The sequence below is a fragment of the Nuphar pumila genome, chromosome 4 (genome assembly GCF_984573655.1).
Source record: "Nuphar pumila chromosome 4, dmNupPumi1.hap1.1, whole genome shotgun sequence".
NCBI classification, from domain to species: Eukaryota; Viridiplantae; Streptophyta; class Magnoliopsida; order Nymphaeales; family Nymphaeaceae; genus Nuphar; species Nuphar pumila.
The window spans coordinates 139,658,815-139,674,253 of NC_143252.1; the positions used below are offsets into that span (position 1 = coordinate 139,658,815).

The 15,439-nt window shown below is 41.3% G+C and overlaps 2 protein-coding genes across 2 annotated transcripts; both read right to left on the reverse strand.

Moving 5' to 3' along the window:
* Positions 1-901: 901 nt before the first annotated feature.
* Positions 902-7,280, reverse strand: LOC149841306 (uncharacterized). Its single transcript, XM_090004747.1, has 4 exons — positions 6,500-7,280; positions 4,317-4,409; positions 1,261-1,328; positions 902-1,155 (listed from the first exon to the last, which is right to left on the reverse strand). The coding sequence occupies exons 1-4, from the start codon at positions 7,121-7,123 to the stop codon at positions 999-1,001; spliced, it is 942 nt and encodes a 313-aa protein (XP_089860873.1). The 5' UTR covers positions 7,124-7,280; the 3' UTR covers positions 902-998.
* Positions 7,281-9,505: 2,225 nt separating this feature from the next.
* LOC149841307 (uncharacterized) lies at positions 9,506-13,812 on the reverse strand. The gene is made up of 2 exons (XM_090005239.1): positions 13,434-13,812; positions 9,506-9,537 (listed from the first exon to the last, which is right to left on the reverse strand). Exons 1-2 carry the CDS (start codon positions 13,810-13,812, stop codon positions 9,506-9,508), a joined length of 411 nt encoding a protein of 136 aa, XP_089861365.1.
* Positions 13,813-15,439: the final 1,627 nt, after the last annotated feature.

Genomic DNA, 15,439 nt, shown 5'->3' on the forward strand with positions numbered 1-15,439 from the left:
TTCGGCCTCGTGGCAAAAGACCCGTGCCCATGGGTTTTGAACTCGTTACATCCGGCAAGGGATATAAACCCACAGAGTTTTACACTGCTGGGACAGTGACCGTAAGTATGACAAGCAGAGCCAGCGCAGCTAGGTCTCTGTTCCTGGGGGCGGTTTCTCGGTGTAAATATAAAAAAAAAACTGGTTACATCCCTTCAATATGATGATGTATGAAAGTTGCCCCTACCATATTTCCCTGCTTTGCGCCATTAGATATTTGCAATTTCTTTTCCTTTCCCTTCATTTTCGAACTTTGTTGCACTTATTCAAATGGAAAATGGCATCGTCTAAATGTGTTCGAACCTCAAGGAACGGTCATATTGTTGTACAAGATACTAGTGAACGGACCATCATGTATGCACCGCTCCAAAGGGAAGAACCTTACAAACACTAAAGTTTACCTTATATTAGACAATAATAGTCTCATGTGATTCCTTGCAAATTAAACAAATTGGTTTCTTGTTTCTTGGTCACCTCTACCATTCATGCAAAAACATATCCAACTTATTCTAAATCAGCAGATTTCAAGGATCAATACTGTTTACTCATGCAATTGTTTGACAGCTAAAAATGATCCTGTAAACATATGGAGAGATATACTAGTTTTTAAGCTTCTTTACATGCAACATTTTTGCAAGATCCAAGCAATTTGCAATTTATACTGCAATATTTGTCAAGGTCTCTGTTATCAATTCCATTGGGAAATTGTGAGCAAGGCGGCCATTCCATGAAGGACTATCTATTGGGACAGTGCATTGAAATGTTCATTGTGAGGCTTCATCCTCGTAAAACTTGATAAGAAATAGCAAATAAATTGCTAAAGCCAACTGATTCTAAAATTTGATAAGAATTGGTAAATAAATTAGTAAAGCCAACTGATTTTCATTTGCATATTGGATCAATGTCTTTGGAAGATCTTGATGTACATAATTCTCTGGCCACAATATATGACTGCTTACTTAGGTTTGCCCATTAAGGACTGAGTCCATCTTCTTATCATGCAGAGGGTCGATCAAGAATTGTTTCAAATGCTTGGAAAACTCTTTGGGCTTCTCTAGATTGAAAGCATGGCCAGCATTTTTTACTACAACTAGTTCAGCATTCTCTCCAATGTGTCTGCAAGTTAGCACATATAGCTGGATGAATTGTGGAAAGGTGCAAAGTATGATGAACTTCATGAAGAGAGGAAAGAAGTGAAAGGAAAGCACTTAATATACTAACCTTTTCAGTCTGTGGCCTAGCTCCAATGGGAAAATCTGGTCCTGATCTCCCCAAATAATTAATGTTGGCTGTAATAAGAGTGAATGCATCACTGTGAAGATATTGAGACCCAACACTAACTTGCTCATAGGAAAATATTCTGAAGCAAAATGAAATTATTATGCACACAAAGGTCATTTTTCAACCATTGTTGACATAATTGTTGTTGCTAAGCAGAGTTATGGGTTCCCTTTGAGTTAGGAACACTCCTTATTTTTCATAACAACAATAACACCACCACCACCGACATAAAAAAATGTTTGGACCATGTCATGAATGAACAGTCTACAAGTGTACTATGTTTTAATACTAAATGCAATAAAGCAACAAATGTTTTCTTCTTTTAGAGTATATTTTGGTATACCCCGATATTGCAATGCTTTGCAATATCGAAAATATTAAAGTATTATCTCATTTTTAACATTTTATCAAAATCATGAAACATCAAACTATATATATAAAAAAACAGAATGTTTTGATAAGAAAAAATATTTAAGTAACATCTAAATATTTGAAATATAAGACTATAATATACAAACCTTAAAAGTAGGAAACTACAACTCCCCTTTCATTTTTCCCTTCTTAAAAATAGGAAGCGTGTTTAGTCATTTTGTTCTTAAAATTAGATTCTGTGAAAGCTTTCCCCACACCTCTGTCTGGGAATCCATTTCTCCAACTATTTTCTCCAGCGAGAGGGTTCGAACCAATGAGCAAACATGTCTAGGCATCGATGTACCCCATCTATAAAGTCCTTAGGCAAGCTCAAAAAGGAATGTTTGTAGAGCAAGTAGTTAAGGAAGCTGATTGGTGTCTCGAGGAGGATTCAGAATCAATGTGGAATAAGATAGCGGGTTGCATGAGAAAGGTGGCTAAGGAGGTATTGGGTGAGTCTAAAGGCGATGCACTGCTAGGTAAGGATACATCATGGTGGAACGCGGATGTCAAATTAGCTATTAAGGTTAAAAGAGAGTGTTATAGAAATCTAAGTAAAAGTCATGATAATGAAAATTTAGAAAAGTATATGATAGCAAAGAAGGAAACTAAGAAAGTGATTCGAAACGTGAGGGATAAGGTATATAAGGAGGTTTATGACAAGTTGGATACCAAAGAAGGAGAGAAAGATATTTATAGGCTTGCAAAGATGAGATATAGGAAATCGAGGGATCTGAGTATGGTCAGATGCATCAAAGATGAAACTCAAAGGGTTTTAGTTAAAGATGAGGAGATTAAGGAGAGATGAAAAGATTATTTTGATAAGCTTTTTAATGGAAGTCATGCGCAGGATCTTGGAGACTTTTCCATTCTTTCTCATGAGATGAATCATGACTTCCTGCGCAAGATTCAAAAGAAAGAAATTGCAGAGGCTTTAAAGAAAATGAAATCAAGAAAGTCAGTTGGACCAGATGGTATACCTATCGAGGCTTGGAAATGCTTGGGTGAGAATGGTTTAGAATGGTTGACAAATCTTTTTAACAAGATTTGGCGGACAAATAAGATGCCTAAGGAGTGAAGGAAGAGTACTTTGGTGCCTCTATATAAGAATAAGGGTGACATACAAGATTGCACAAACTATCGTGGTATAAAACTCATGAGTCATACTATGAAACTTTGGGAGAGGGTGATTGAGCATAGGTTGAGGACGGTTGTCATGATATCGGAGAATCAATTTGGTTTTATGCCTAGAAGATCAACTATAGAAGCTATACATCTTCCTAGACAAATTATTGAGAGATATAGAGAGAGGAACAAAGATTTGCATATGGTTTTTATTGATTTAGAGAAGCCATATAATAGAGTACCTAGGGATGTTCTCTGGTGGACAATGATGAAGAAAGGTGTTTCTCTCAAGTACATTAGTATAATTAAAGATATGTACAAAGGAGTGGTAACCAATGTCCGCACTTGTGGAGGGGTGACAAACAATTTTCCTATAACAATTGGGTTACATCAAGGATCTACATTAAGCCCTTTCCTATTTGCTATAGTGATGGATGAACTTACGAAATCAATTCAAGAAAATGTGCCGTGGTGTATGTTATTTTCTGATGATATTGTTTTGATTGATGAGTCTAGAGCTGGGGTTAATGCTAAGTTAGAATTATGGAGACAGACATTGGAAGCAAGAGGTTTTACGTTGAGTAAGAGTAAGACAAAATATATGGAATGTCGGTTTAGTAAGCAACACAGTAGTGATGAGAGTGTAGTGAAGCTTGGTGAGCAAGAAATATCGGTGGATGACTGTTTCAAATATTTGGGATCTATCATTCGAAATGATGGAGAAATTGATGGAGATGTAAACCATAGGATAAAGGTTGGGTGGATGAAATGGAAAAGTGCAACTGGAGTGCTGTGCGATCGTAGAATGCCATTGCGGTTGAAGGAAAAGTTTTATAGGACGACAATTAGGCCCACTTTATTATATGGTACGGAATGCTGGGCCGCCAAGAGACATTATATTCAAAAAATGAGTGTAGCTGAGATGTGTATGCTTCGATGGATGTGTGAAAATGCAATAAAAGATAAGATTCAAAACGAGGAGATACGTAAGAAGGTACGCGTTGCATCCATTGAAAATAAGATGAGAGAAAATCGTTTACGGTGGTTTGGACATATTCGGCGAAAACCTAATGATGCTCCAGTTAGAAGGATGGACAAATGGAAAAATATATTAGTCAAAAGAGGTCGAGGTAGGCCTAAGAAGACTTGGATGGAGATGATAGGAAAGGATATGAATGCTTTGAACCTCACCGAGGACATGGCATTGGATAGAAATGATTGGAGGAGAAGGATTCATGTGGAGGACCCAGAATGATTTTCTTTTTTGGTTCATATCGCCGACCCCAATTGTTTTAAGATGAAGGCGTAGTTGTTGTTGTTGTTGTTGCAGATATTGGTTGGTGAGCTCTTCTCAATACCATTGGAGCTATTATTATTATTATTATTATTATTATTTGTCATCTAATCTTTTCTTATTCCCACTTAAACCAATGACCAAACCTGCTAAATGCTGCCCATACCTGGGTAATTCGAGGTAGATCAGATAATTTCCTGTCCCTGACCAATGTCATGATCAGTTCCTTTTTCTCCTTTATGCATTCAGTACACATGACCTGCAAAAATGTGTCACCTACCACGTATATAAATAGATAACAGCGAAAATAATTAACAGCAAACGAACAAAGTGTAACATACACAAAGAAGCAGAACCATGATTACGTGGTTCGGCAGTTTGTATGATGAGCACAAAAACACAAGAAGAGCATCCCCTCTTTGAAAACAGGGATATAATAAAAAATAACTCTCTCTCTCTGGTGCAAATATGCATAGCATATAAATGAGTTTAATTTCACCTAATCGTGCATTCTCAAGTGGATTGAATCGTACAGATAGACTTAACATGGTCATTTAATGTAAATCATGTTTGTTTTTTTTGTTTACATGAATATAGATCATGTTTTCAATCTAACAATTTGAACATGAAAAGCCTTTTCTTTTTATGATTGCATTTTGGTGCTGAATTAATCATGTTACTTTTTATTGAAAATGTCCATGACAAAACAATCCTTACAGCTACATTTACTTAACATTGAATCAGTAATGAGATATTGATACCAAATTTATGATGCATGCACCCACAGATCAACATATGCTCGATATCCCATTTCGGCATAGCAGTTTGTACGTTGTCCTATTACCCCCGAATGTATGACGCATGACCCTACATGCATCAAGAGTATTAAACAGAACACAAAAACGTAATTGGTTTTGCAACTGTTGTACTTGAACTAGAGCTCCATGAAAACAAACATTAATAATGGCGTCTTATGAAATCTATGCAATCATTAACATCTCAGTTTTTGTGAAAGACTGACATTAATATGTATAAGCTCATAATAAGATCCAGAGAGCCCTTCAACTTCACAAGCATTGGTGTAACTTTTTATCACATACGACGAATACAACCATGAAAAGCTGATTTTCTAACAAACATCCACATTAGTCTGGTTGCCATGTGATTGGCTGTGCAGACATAGGAGATGAGTTAAGAGATCAGGGCAGCATTTTGAATGCTGCCATGTGATTGGCTGTGCACACATAAGAGATGAGTTAAGAGATCAGTGGATCCCAGTTGCATCCATGCTACCCTCTAAGAGTAAGTACTAGTAGCCTATTTCTTGGACTGCTATAATGCACAATCTGTAATAAAAGATGCCACCATTTACAAAAGAGCTAAGGATCAATGGAAATGCACTCTGGCATACCCAATACAAAATGGACACACAATTTCAATCACAATTACATCCACCAGGGTCGCCTAAGTGGTAGCGGGCCTGGGGAGAAGGTGCTGACCCCTTCATCCCAGGTTCGACTCCCACCGGATGCTTTTCACTGGTGGGTTTCATAAGGGCTTGGGCGTCCGTGATCCCTCCCGGAGATTACCTGTTTTGATGGGGAACTTCATCATCAAAAAAATTTCATCCATGATCATAAACCACTTTCCGCCTTCTAGCGGGCATTGGATACCAGGACCATATATACATCACGTACATGGCAGCTACGCACCAATATGACTAGTTCTTTCCCTATGAAACCTCACCAAATTCTTGAACTCCATGAAAGCTCCCAAATGAAGGTGGTTCAAGCTGTGAATGAGAGAAACATCCCAAGACTGAGAATTCCCAATGAGCAGCAGTGTTTTCTTCAGTTCTTTTTCTCTTTATATAGGTCTCCATATTTTTCCATGTACTTTTTCATATCATCTTCATTCATAAAATGTAGTTGTAGAGTTTGACCAATGAGCATTGCATGGAGAAATCCAGCTCTACATGACACATCTATAAATGAAAATAATAACATGAAAAAAAAATATAAGGAACAACACAGAAAATAACCTGGAAAGAGAAAAAAAGTTGAACAGAAAAAAAGTTTTTTAAAGAAGAAAAAAAGTTTGTTCATTGGAAACTCCTAGTTTTTTCAATGCTTCCTTTTCATTCACAGCTTGAACCAATGTAATTGTAACCTTTCTGTTGCTAACACAAACCACATTAACGCGACGAAGTACACAAACAGCTGTATATTCTTTTTATGATGCAACTGTACTCTGAAGCAGATTGTGAACTTGGTCATGTTTCTCAGGCAATTCCAAACAAGGAAGAAAAAGAAGAAAAAGAAAGGTAAAGAAGAAAAATTGCAAACCCACATGAATGTAGTCCTCCAGGAAGCAGGACGGCGGCGCCGGCAGGGGCTTGCAGAACGAGAACTGGATCAATTCCCTGAGCTTCTCCGGCGTCTGCGGGATCAGGATGCTCGTGACCTCCTCTAAGTCCGAGACCTTGAACAGCCCCTGCTCCAGGTCCTTGGGCTCCAGGCAGACGCCGGCGCAGCAGAGCACGACGCGGTCGACGGCCTCCGGAAACAACACGGCAATGCGGTACGCGACGAACCCGCCGTAGCTGATCCCGGCGACGCTCATCCTCCGGACGCCGAGCTCCTCCATGAGCCGGACGACGCAGCGGGCCTGGAACGACTCGGTGCGATCGGGGAGGGAGGTGAAGGACTCACCGAAGAAGAGGAGGTCGGGGACGTAGACGTTGTAGTGGGCGAGGAGGGCGCGGAGGGGACCGCCCCATTGCCACATTGCGTTGGCGCCGAAGCCGTGGATGCAGAGGAGGTTGGGGCGGGCCTTCTTGCGGGACTTGGGCATCCAACAATGCATCGTCGTCCCGTCGGGGAAGTCCACCGTGACCGACCTCATCCCCGCCCCGAGGAAGCTGTACCGATAGCACTGGTCCCTCGACGCCGTGAAGCTGAAGCACCGAGCCATTTTCTTAGGAAATCAGTGGGAAACTGAAGGTGGGTATTGGGGATTACGATCGAGAGGGGCCTTTTCTTGGGGAATCATGATGTGGGTACGAGAGATTTCGCGGGGAATCGATCATTTTGGGGTGGGTGGGTGAGTTGAGGAGCGGGGGTAGGAGAGATCAGACGATCTCTCCTGTTCGGTGTGGCGATGGGGATGGGACGAAGGAACGCTGGAACCTCGATTTTGGTGTGGGAGGAAGGCCTCCAATCAACGGAGAGATCCGGTCGACTCGGGGGTGGGAGTGAGCAACGAATGGTTGGATCCAGCGTGGTCTGAAACTGTATCCGTTTGGTCAGCTCCTTCACGATCCAAATGGGACAAACATAGGTTTTTGTTTTAATAACCCGAAGAAACCGCACCCTGCTTGAAGACCTGGTCGCACTGGCTAAGATTGTCATACTTACCGTCGCCGTGTCATCAGCGTAAAACGAGGCTAGAACCTATTCTCTTGGGGCCTGCACAAAGGGGTGGCACCCATGAGAATCGAACCTTGACTGTCCGTCTAGCAGCCAAAGGGCCCCCACCCTACTAAGCCAACCCTTCATGGACCGAAAGAATAAAAGGAAAATTCAAATAAAGCGTAAAAGAGCTTTTTTTCATTTTAATAACTTGAGGAAACCACCTTACTTGCGAACTCATTGGTGTCCTACTAGAGAGGGAGGCCCTCGTGGCTGAAAAGTAGGTTTGGGCAACGGGTCGGGTAGGCTCAGCTGGTCAAGTTCACCCATCAATTAACAGGATGGGCTTAGGCCCTGTTTGGGTTGGCCCACGACCTACCCGTTAGACTCATGGGTTAAATTGGGCTGAGTCAAGTTAGTCTAAATATATAGAGAGAGAGAGGAAAAGCGGTAGCTGCTCACTTGTTAGGTGGTAAAAAATAAATCACTGTGTGATTGACGCTCAACAACTTTTTATGCGAAAAAAACTTTTAGTGGCACTAAAATAGCACTAAAAGTCTCAGCGGGGCACTTTTAGTAGCGCCACTAAAACTTGTTTTGCATAAAAAAGACGTTGAGCGTTCATCACGGTGCGCAATGGACGCTCAGCTTGAGTAACCTTCATTTGAGTGCATAAAGAGTGAGCAACATCTCTCTATATATACACTGTATTTTGAATGAGTTTTTCTTCCAACCATTCAGATGCCGGGTGTAACACCGCATGCTTTTTTTTTTTTTGAAAAAAAGGACTTTTAACGACGGCTTTGAACCTCAGCTAAAATGTTAGTTTTTTTGCCCAGACTTTTAAAGGCAGTCAAGGCTAAAAGTCCTAATCACGAAAAAAAAATTAGACACAACATCGTTGTTGGATCATGCCCGATCAACGATGACACTGCGTCCAAAGTATCTTCATTAAGTGTTTGAAGATACGGGTTTTATATATATGAAAAAAATATTGGTTATTAATTAAGGTAAAGAACTAATGCTCATTTCTAACCACATAAATGTGTTCAACATTGTTTATTTGTTGAGGATCAAACTTTGAATCATGTTTTTTTTTTTAATGTAAAAATGTGATCTTTTGAGTTATAAAATTTTGGCACATTGTGAGTTCTTGATTTGTGGACCCCTTTAAAAACCTAATCACATGATTTAAAATAAGGTTCCTACTAAACAAACCATTTAGATCACATCCGTAACATTTTATCTAAAAAAATTGATTTTCTTTTAAAAAAGAGTGATTTCTACTCATTAGTTTCTTGCTTTTGTAGCCAATATTATTTGATGGATTGAATCTTATGAAAATGACTAAAACATAGAATAATATTTTTTTAAAATTCATTGTTACTTTTTTTAGGCATTATAGGTCTTTTAAACTTGAAGAAAATTGAAAAGTCAAACACAAAAAAGTAACTTTTGAAAGCTAGCTTCATTTTTTTTTATTAACCTTGTATATTAAAAAATGCCATTATTTTAAAAAAGATGTTTTAGCCATTTTCATAAGATTAAATCCATCTAATGTTAAACACAACTAACCAGTTAACCGCCCTAGATATTATAGACAAATTTACAAGTCGGGGGATGCAAGATGACATGTAACAAGATTCTGGTTATTTGGTGCCATACAGAATAAAAACTCAGAATCAGAACTGCATTATTTAAGAATTTTTCAAAATAAACTTTTACCTGTGAGTAAATATAAAAATGAGCTTATATCAGATCAGAGCTACCTCTGACCCACATAAAAAGCGAGTGTATATCAGATCAGAGCTACCTCTGGCAGTAAACGTTAGAGCTGATCACTTCGATGCCGTTCATCCATGTGATAAACGTGACTCTGATGCTGTTCATCCATGCCATAAACACCATGCTGAACTGTGTTTTCAGCAGTTCATTTTTGCAAACTCTAGATGCCGTTCATCCAGAGCATCAGCGGCTCTGAAAAAGAAATAAACAAAAAGCAAAAACGTGAGGCCCATCTAGGAGATGCTGAGTCCAGCCTTTTTTTGAGTGTCATTCATCGCATAGATGAACGGCATCAGCTTGGCATCTGACAGATCACAATCAGATGGGGCTCTGACCTGATATGCTATAAGTTTCTAAGAATGATCTTGTATGGGCCTACACCAAATCTGACCTTAATGCTTATATACAGATCCCAGATCTGATATCCTCAAAATCCCTTGAAATCCTGAATCTGTGGGACAATAAAGGGGTGAAATCCTGAAATCCTGAATCCCTTGAAATCCTGAATCCTGACAGCATAAAACTCTGTGGGCTTACCTTTGCAGAAATTCAGGATTTAAGATCCTTGAATCTCAAAACCAAGGATATCAGGGGCCCACACTAAATCTGATCTTAATGCAAACAGAAGATCTCATATCCTAGATCTAAGATCTGGAGATCTTAGATCTGAGGTCTCCAAAAGGGTTTGAAATCCTGAACCTGTGGGCCGATGGAGGAGGGGGGCCCTCTGGCAAGAGATTCAGGATTTTGAGATGCTTGCTTCTCAAAACCAAGAAGAAATGATCTCTCAGATATCCTGGTTTTGAGATGTAAGGCTCGAAAACACAGGCATCAAGTTCTTAACCATGTGCGCTCAGTCATTCAATTTCGGTCATGTGCCCATGTGATTGCCACGTGCTTACATGTTGACTCGCTTTTAGGACTCCGAAGGTATCTGTAACACACCGATCTGGGACCTCAGGAGTCCGAGTTCGGTTGGTATTACTTTCCAGAGAGAAGAGTACAAAGCTTACACAGAGAAAACGTGGCTAAAAAAAAAATTTATTTTATTTTCATAATCAACTTTTTCCTTACAATTGTTCATCATTCATAACAGAATAAAAGCAATTACAATTTATTCTCAATGACAAGGAAAGTAAAAATACCAATGCTCTGCTGTAGACTGAAAAAGCTGCTCCCAAGCGACTGATTTAATGCCTGGAACCTACAGTTGTAATTAAACAAAAATGGGGGTGAGTCTACAACCCAGTAAGAAATAATTATAAGTAAATAAACAACAATTTACAACTGTAGTGGACTCTAAGCCCCTAATCTTATTTTAATTCTCGATACACCACACATGTTTGTATATTTTAATTTTTCTCATTTTCATTCTCAAGTACTCTCTCTCTCTCTACTATTTCTAGGCTGGCTATACCGGTAATAGCCATCTATGAGCGTAGCAATCCTGTATAACACCCCAATTCTACATGTTGGCCAAACAATGAACCATACACTCCCAGTGGTCCCCAGACCACCAGGCATTGCAGTGAACCACCACGGGGACCCCACCGGTAGCTAGCCGGGAGGTCAAGCTCTCAATCTCGGCATGGTTCATGCTACATCCTAAACATGATGGTTATTAACCATCCATGATCCTCTAGAGTCCCAAACCAGTGTGAGTGAAATCCTAAGTCATAACTAAGTTCACACAATGAACAATATTCTCACATTCAAAGTTCACTCGTTCTCTCACGAGTGGTGTCATGACTAATCACAACAATCTCATTCTTAATCTCATGGTGACATTAGGACTCACACCTCTCTTACTTATCATGCAATGATGTAGTGTCTCTACATCGTTAAATCACCGGCGACCCACTCTCCATGGTGGCTGCACTCTGGCTGCGAACCAGGTAGTCCTTGCCACAGGTCGCCACTTCCGGGATTTAAGGGGTTATGCATGCTGATCTCAAAGTATCTATTCACACGTGAATAGATTAAATGGGACTCTAAACTAAACATGGTCTCATCACAATGCATGATATTTAGCAATCATATAAACATGCAATCACAATTCGAATTTCTTGTCATCATGCATGACATATCAAAACTAACTTGCATATCACATCAACATGTATATGAATCAACTCTAAATGTCAAGCATGAAATTTATGCATGTCATGGTCTCTCAAAACTATCATGCTAATCAATAACAACATATAATAACAACCAACGTAAAAATGTTTATTTACATCTAAGATTACTTATAATATCCCTTACCTTAAGTGCGAACATTGTACTTCCACCGAAATCGAGCCTCATGAAGCTCTAACACTAGGATCTGATCATTAAAGCAATATACTTAATCAGTTTACAAACTTCTTACCAAATTACCAAAATACCCCTCCCGAATCTTATTAAAGAAACCACGGTTTCTGTATTACTAGTTTGACTGAAACTTCATAAACTATTGGATTCCCCTTTTCAATACGAATCCAACACACTAAATCTCACTCAATTCCGAGTTCAGAGTGCGAAGATATGTCCATTTTACTGAAATGGATCTCACGGATCCAAATGGATCTCTTGGCACATTTCAGATTTCGGGTCAATCCGAGACTAGCTTCTGATCAATTTCTGATCTAGATCCAAACCCTGTTTGTTTGGGTTCAGATCCATATCATAATTGGATCCAAAACTGCTTGGCTGGATCCAGAAAGTCTGACTGGATCCAGAATATCCTAACTGGATCCAGAACAGGATCCATGCTCTCTTACTGGATCTAGGACTGTCAGACTGGATCTGAAACTGTCTGTCTGGACCCAGAGCATTCAGACTGGATCCAGACCTACCTGATTGGATCCAGTTTTGAGTGTCTGGGTCTAGACCCGAGACTGATCCAATTGGATCCAGAACCGTTCTGGTTCAGTTCAGTTGGATCCAGATCGTCCCAATCCAATCAGACTCGGTTTGGATCAAACCGGTTCGATCCAACCCAACACGTCTGAACCGGTTTTTCCCCCAAGCTGGTTTGGGTCTGAACCAATTCAACTTGGACCGGTTCACCCAAACTGGTTTGGGTCTGAACTGGTTCAACCAAACTGGTTTGGATCTGAACCGGTTCGACCCGAACCGGTCCACCCAACAGATTTGGGTCTGAACCGGTTCACCCAAACTGGGTTGGGTCTGAACCGGTTCACCCAACTGGTTTGGGTCTGATCCGGTTCGACCCGAACCAGTCCACCCAAACCTAACCCGGTTCGGTCGGGGTGCGACCCGAACCGACCCGGTTCGGTTTGGGTCGCACCCAGGCCGAACCGGCCTTTTTTTTTTTTAACACTCGGTCTGGGTGCGACCCAGACCGGCGGCTCGGTCTGGGTCGCGCCCAGACCAACCCGGTTCGGGCCCGGACCGAACCGGTCCCTCGATAAAAAAAAGGGGCGGAAGGGGCTGTGCCCCTTCCGATTACAGTTGCAGAGGGTCGGCCCCTGCCGACCCTCTCTCTGCACTCCCTGCCTGGGCCGGCCTCCGGGGCCGGCCAACTGTGTCGGCCGATCACAGGGGCCGGCCGTCGGAGTCAGCCGCCACAGGGGCCGGCCGTCGGAGTCAGCCGCCACAGGGGCCGGCTGACCTCCCCCCCTTTCTCGCTATCTTTGTCAATTTTAATTTTTTTTCTTTAACTGTAACTCGCCGGCAGCCATGGCTGCCGGCCCCTTTGAGCTTCTACAGGAAAGAAGAACGAAGAAGAAGACAGAGGGGTGGCTTACCTCTCTGCCGCTGCCGCCGCCGTTGTCGTCGCCGGTAAGTCTCTCCTCTCTCTCACTCTCTTTCTCTCTGTGCAGGGTGCGGAAAAGGGGAACCTGCGTGAGGGTTTTTATAACCCTCACGCAGGGTGAGGGGCTGAGGATAACCTCGCCCCACCCTTTCTGCGGATTATGGGGGGTGAGGTTTATCCTCACCCCCACTCGGTACGCGGTTTCCCCTTTGGGGAAACCGTTTTATTTTTATTTTTTTTATTTTTTTAAGTTAATCCCCTCCGGCGACTTCGCCGGAGGGTTTTTTTACAATTCTACCCCCCTTAAAAGAAGATTCATCCTGAATCTTACCTGGAAACAATTGTGGAAAATGCTCGCGGATATCTGATTCACGCTCCCAAGTAGCCTCCTTGTTGCTGTGATGGCTCCATCTAACCAATACGAGAGATAACTCCTTGTTTCTCAGCTTTTGCACTTTCGTGTCCAGGATTTCGATGGGCTTTTCTCTCATACTCAAATCCTCTTGTAAATCTAATACAGTCTCAACTGTATCCAATGTATGGGAGGGATCTGGCACGTATTTCCGCAACATGGAAACATGAAACACATTGTGAATTCGAGATAAGGAAGGAGGTAGAGCTAACCGGTATGCTGCCTGACAAACCTTCGCAAGTATCTCAAAAGGTCCAATATATCTGGGGTTCAACTTTCCTCTTCGACCAAAACGCATTACTCCCTTAAACGGAGATATCTTTAAAAACACGTGATCACCTTGCTCAAATTCTAACTCACGACGTCTTTTAACCGCATAACTCTTCTAACGACTTTGTGCTGTGAGAAGACGCTCTCGAATGAATCTCACTTGATCTGCCATTCGCTGAACCATCTCTGGTCCTAACAAACTCCTTTCTCCGACTTCATCCCAACACAATGGAGTTCGACATCGTCGACCATACAATGCCTCAAATGGAGCCATGCCTATACTTGCTTGAAAACTGTTGTTGTAGGCAAACTCCATTAATGGCAAAATATCATTCCACGAGTCGCTATACTCCAAACTACATGCCCGGAGCATGTCCTCAAGGGTCTGAATGGTTCGCTCTGACTGGCCATCTGACTGAGGGTGAAAAGCTGTACTCATTTTTAATTGTGTCCCCATAGCTTCTTGAAAACTTTACCAAAACCGCGATGTGAACTTTGAGTCTCTATCTGAAACAATTGAATCTAGTACTCCATGAAGTCTCACAATTTCTCTAATAAACAATTGAGCCAGTTGGTCACACGAGTGAGTTGTCTTACAAACTAAAAAGTGAGCTGACTTAGTTAGCATGTCGACAATCACCCATACTGAATCCATCCCATTCTTCGTCTTAGGAAGCCCCGAAACGAAGTCCATTGATATATCTGCCCACTTCCATTTGGGTATGGGAAGTGGTTGCAAAAGGCCACCTGGTCTTTGGTGCTCAATCTTCACTTGCTGACACACTAGACATTTGCTAACAAACTCAGCAATGTCTTTCTTCATACCACTCCACCAAAACGCATCTTTCAGATCTTGGTACATTTTGGTGCTACCAGGATGGATGGCATGTCTAGAATGATGTGCCTCTTCCATCAACACATTTCTAAGTTGATCATCCTTGGGAATGCACACTCTCTGACGAAATCTAATAAGTCCTTGATCATCAATTTTAAATTCCGATTCTACATTTTCTGAAATCTTCTTTCTTACTTGCATCAATTCTGGGTCTATGGGTTGCTTTTCCTTAATCTGATCCCACAATTCTGACTTCAATGTGGTTTGCACGAATAATAATCGACCTGGTAAGCATTGAGCTTCTGCCTTCTGATGAGCCATCGAGGAAAATAACTCTCAATCTGCAAGTCTAGCTAGAGCTCCTGTCTTTCTGCTAAGAGCATCAGCGACTACATTCGCCTTTCCCGGATGGTATTTTAGCTCGAAATCATAATCTTTCAGAAATTTCAACCATCTTCTTTGCCTCAAGTTCAAATCTTTCTGAGAAAACAGATACTTAAGGCTTTGATGGTCGGTAAAGACCTCAAATTGTTCGCCATAGAGGTAGTGTCTCCATATCTTAAGGGCAAAAACCACCGCTGCTAACTCCAGATCATGCGTCGGATAGTTAACTTCATGAGTTTTGAGCTGACGAGATGCATAAGCTATCACTTTTCCGTGTTGCATCAGAACACAACCCAATCCTTTGTGAGAGACATCACTATAAATAGTGAAACCTCCAGATCCAGAAGGTAAGACCAACACTGGAGCAGTGGTCAAACGCTTCTTTATCTCCTGAAAACTTTGCTCACATTTCTCATTCCACTCGAACTTTACATCT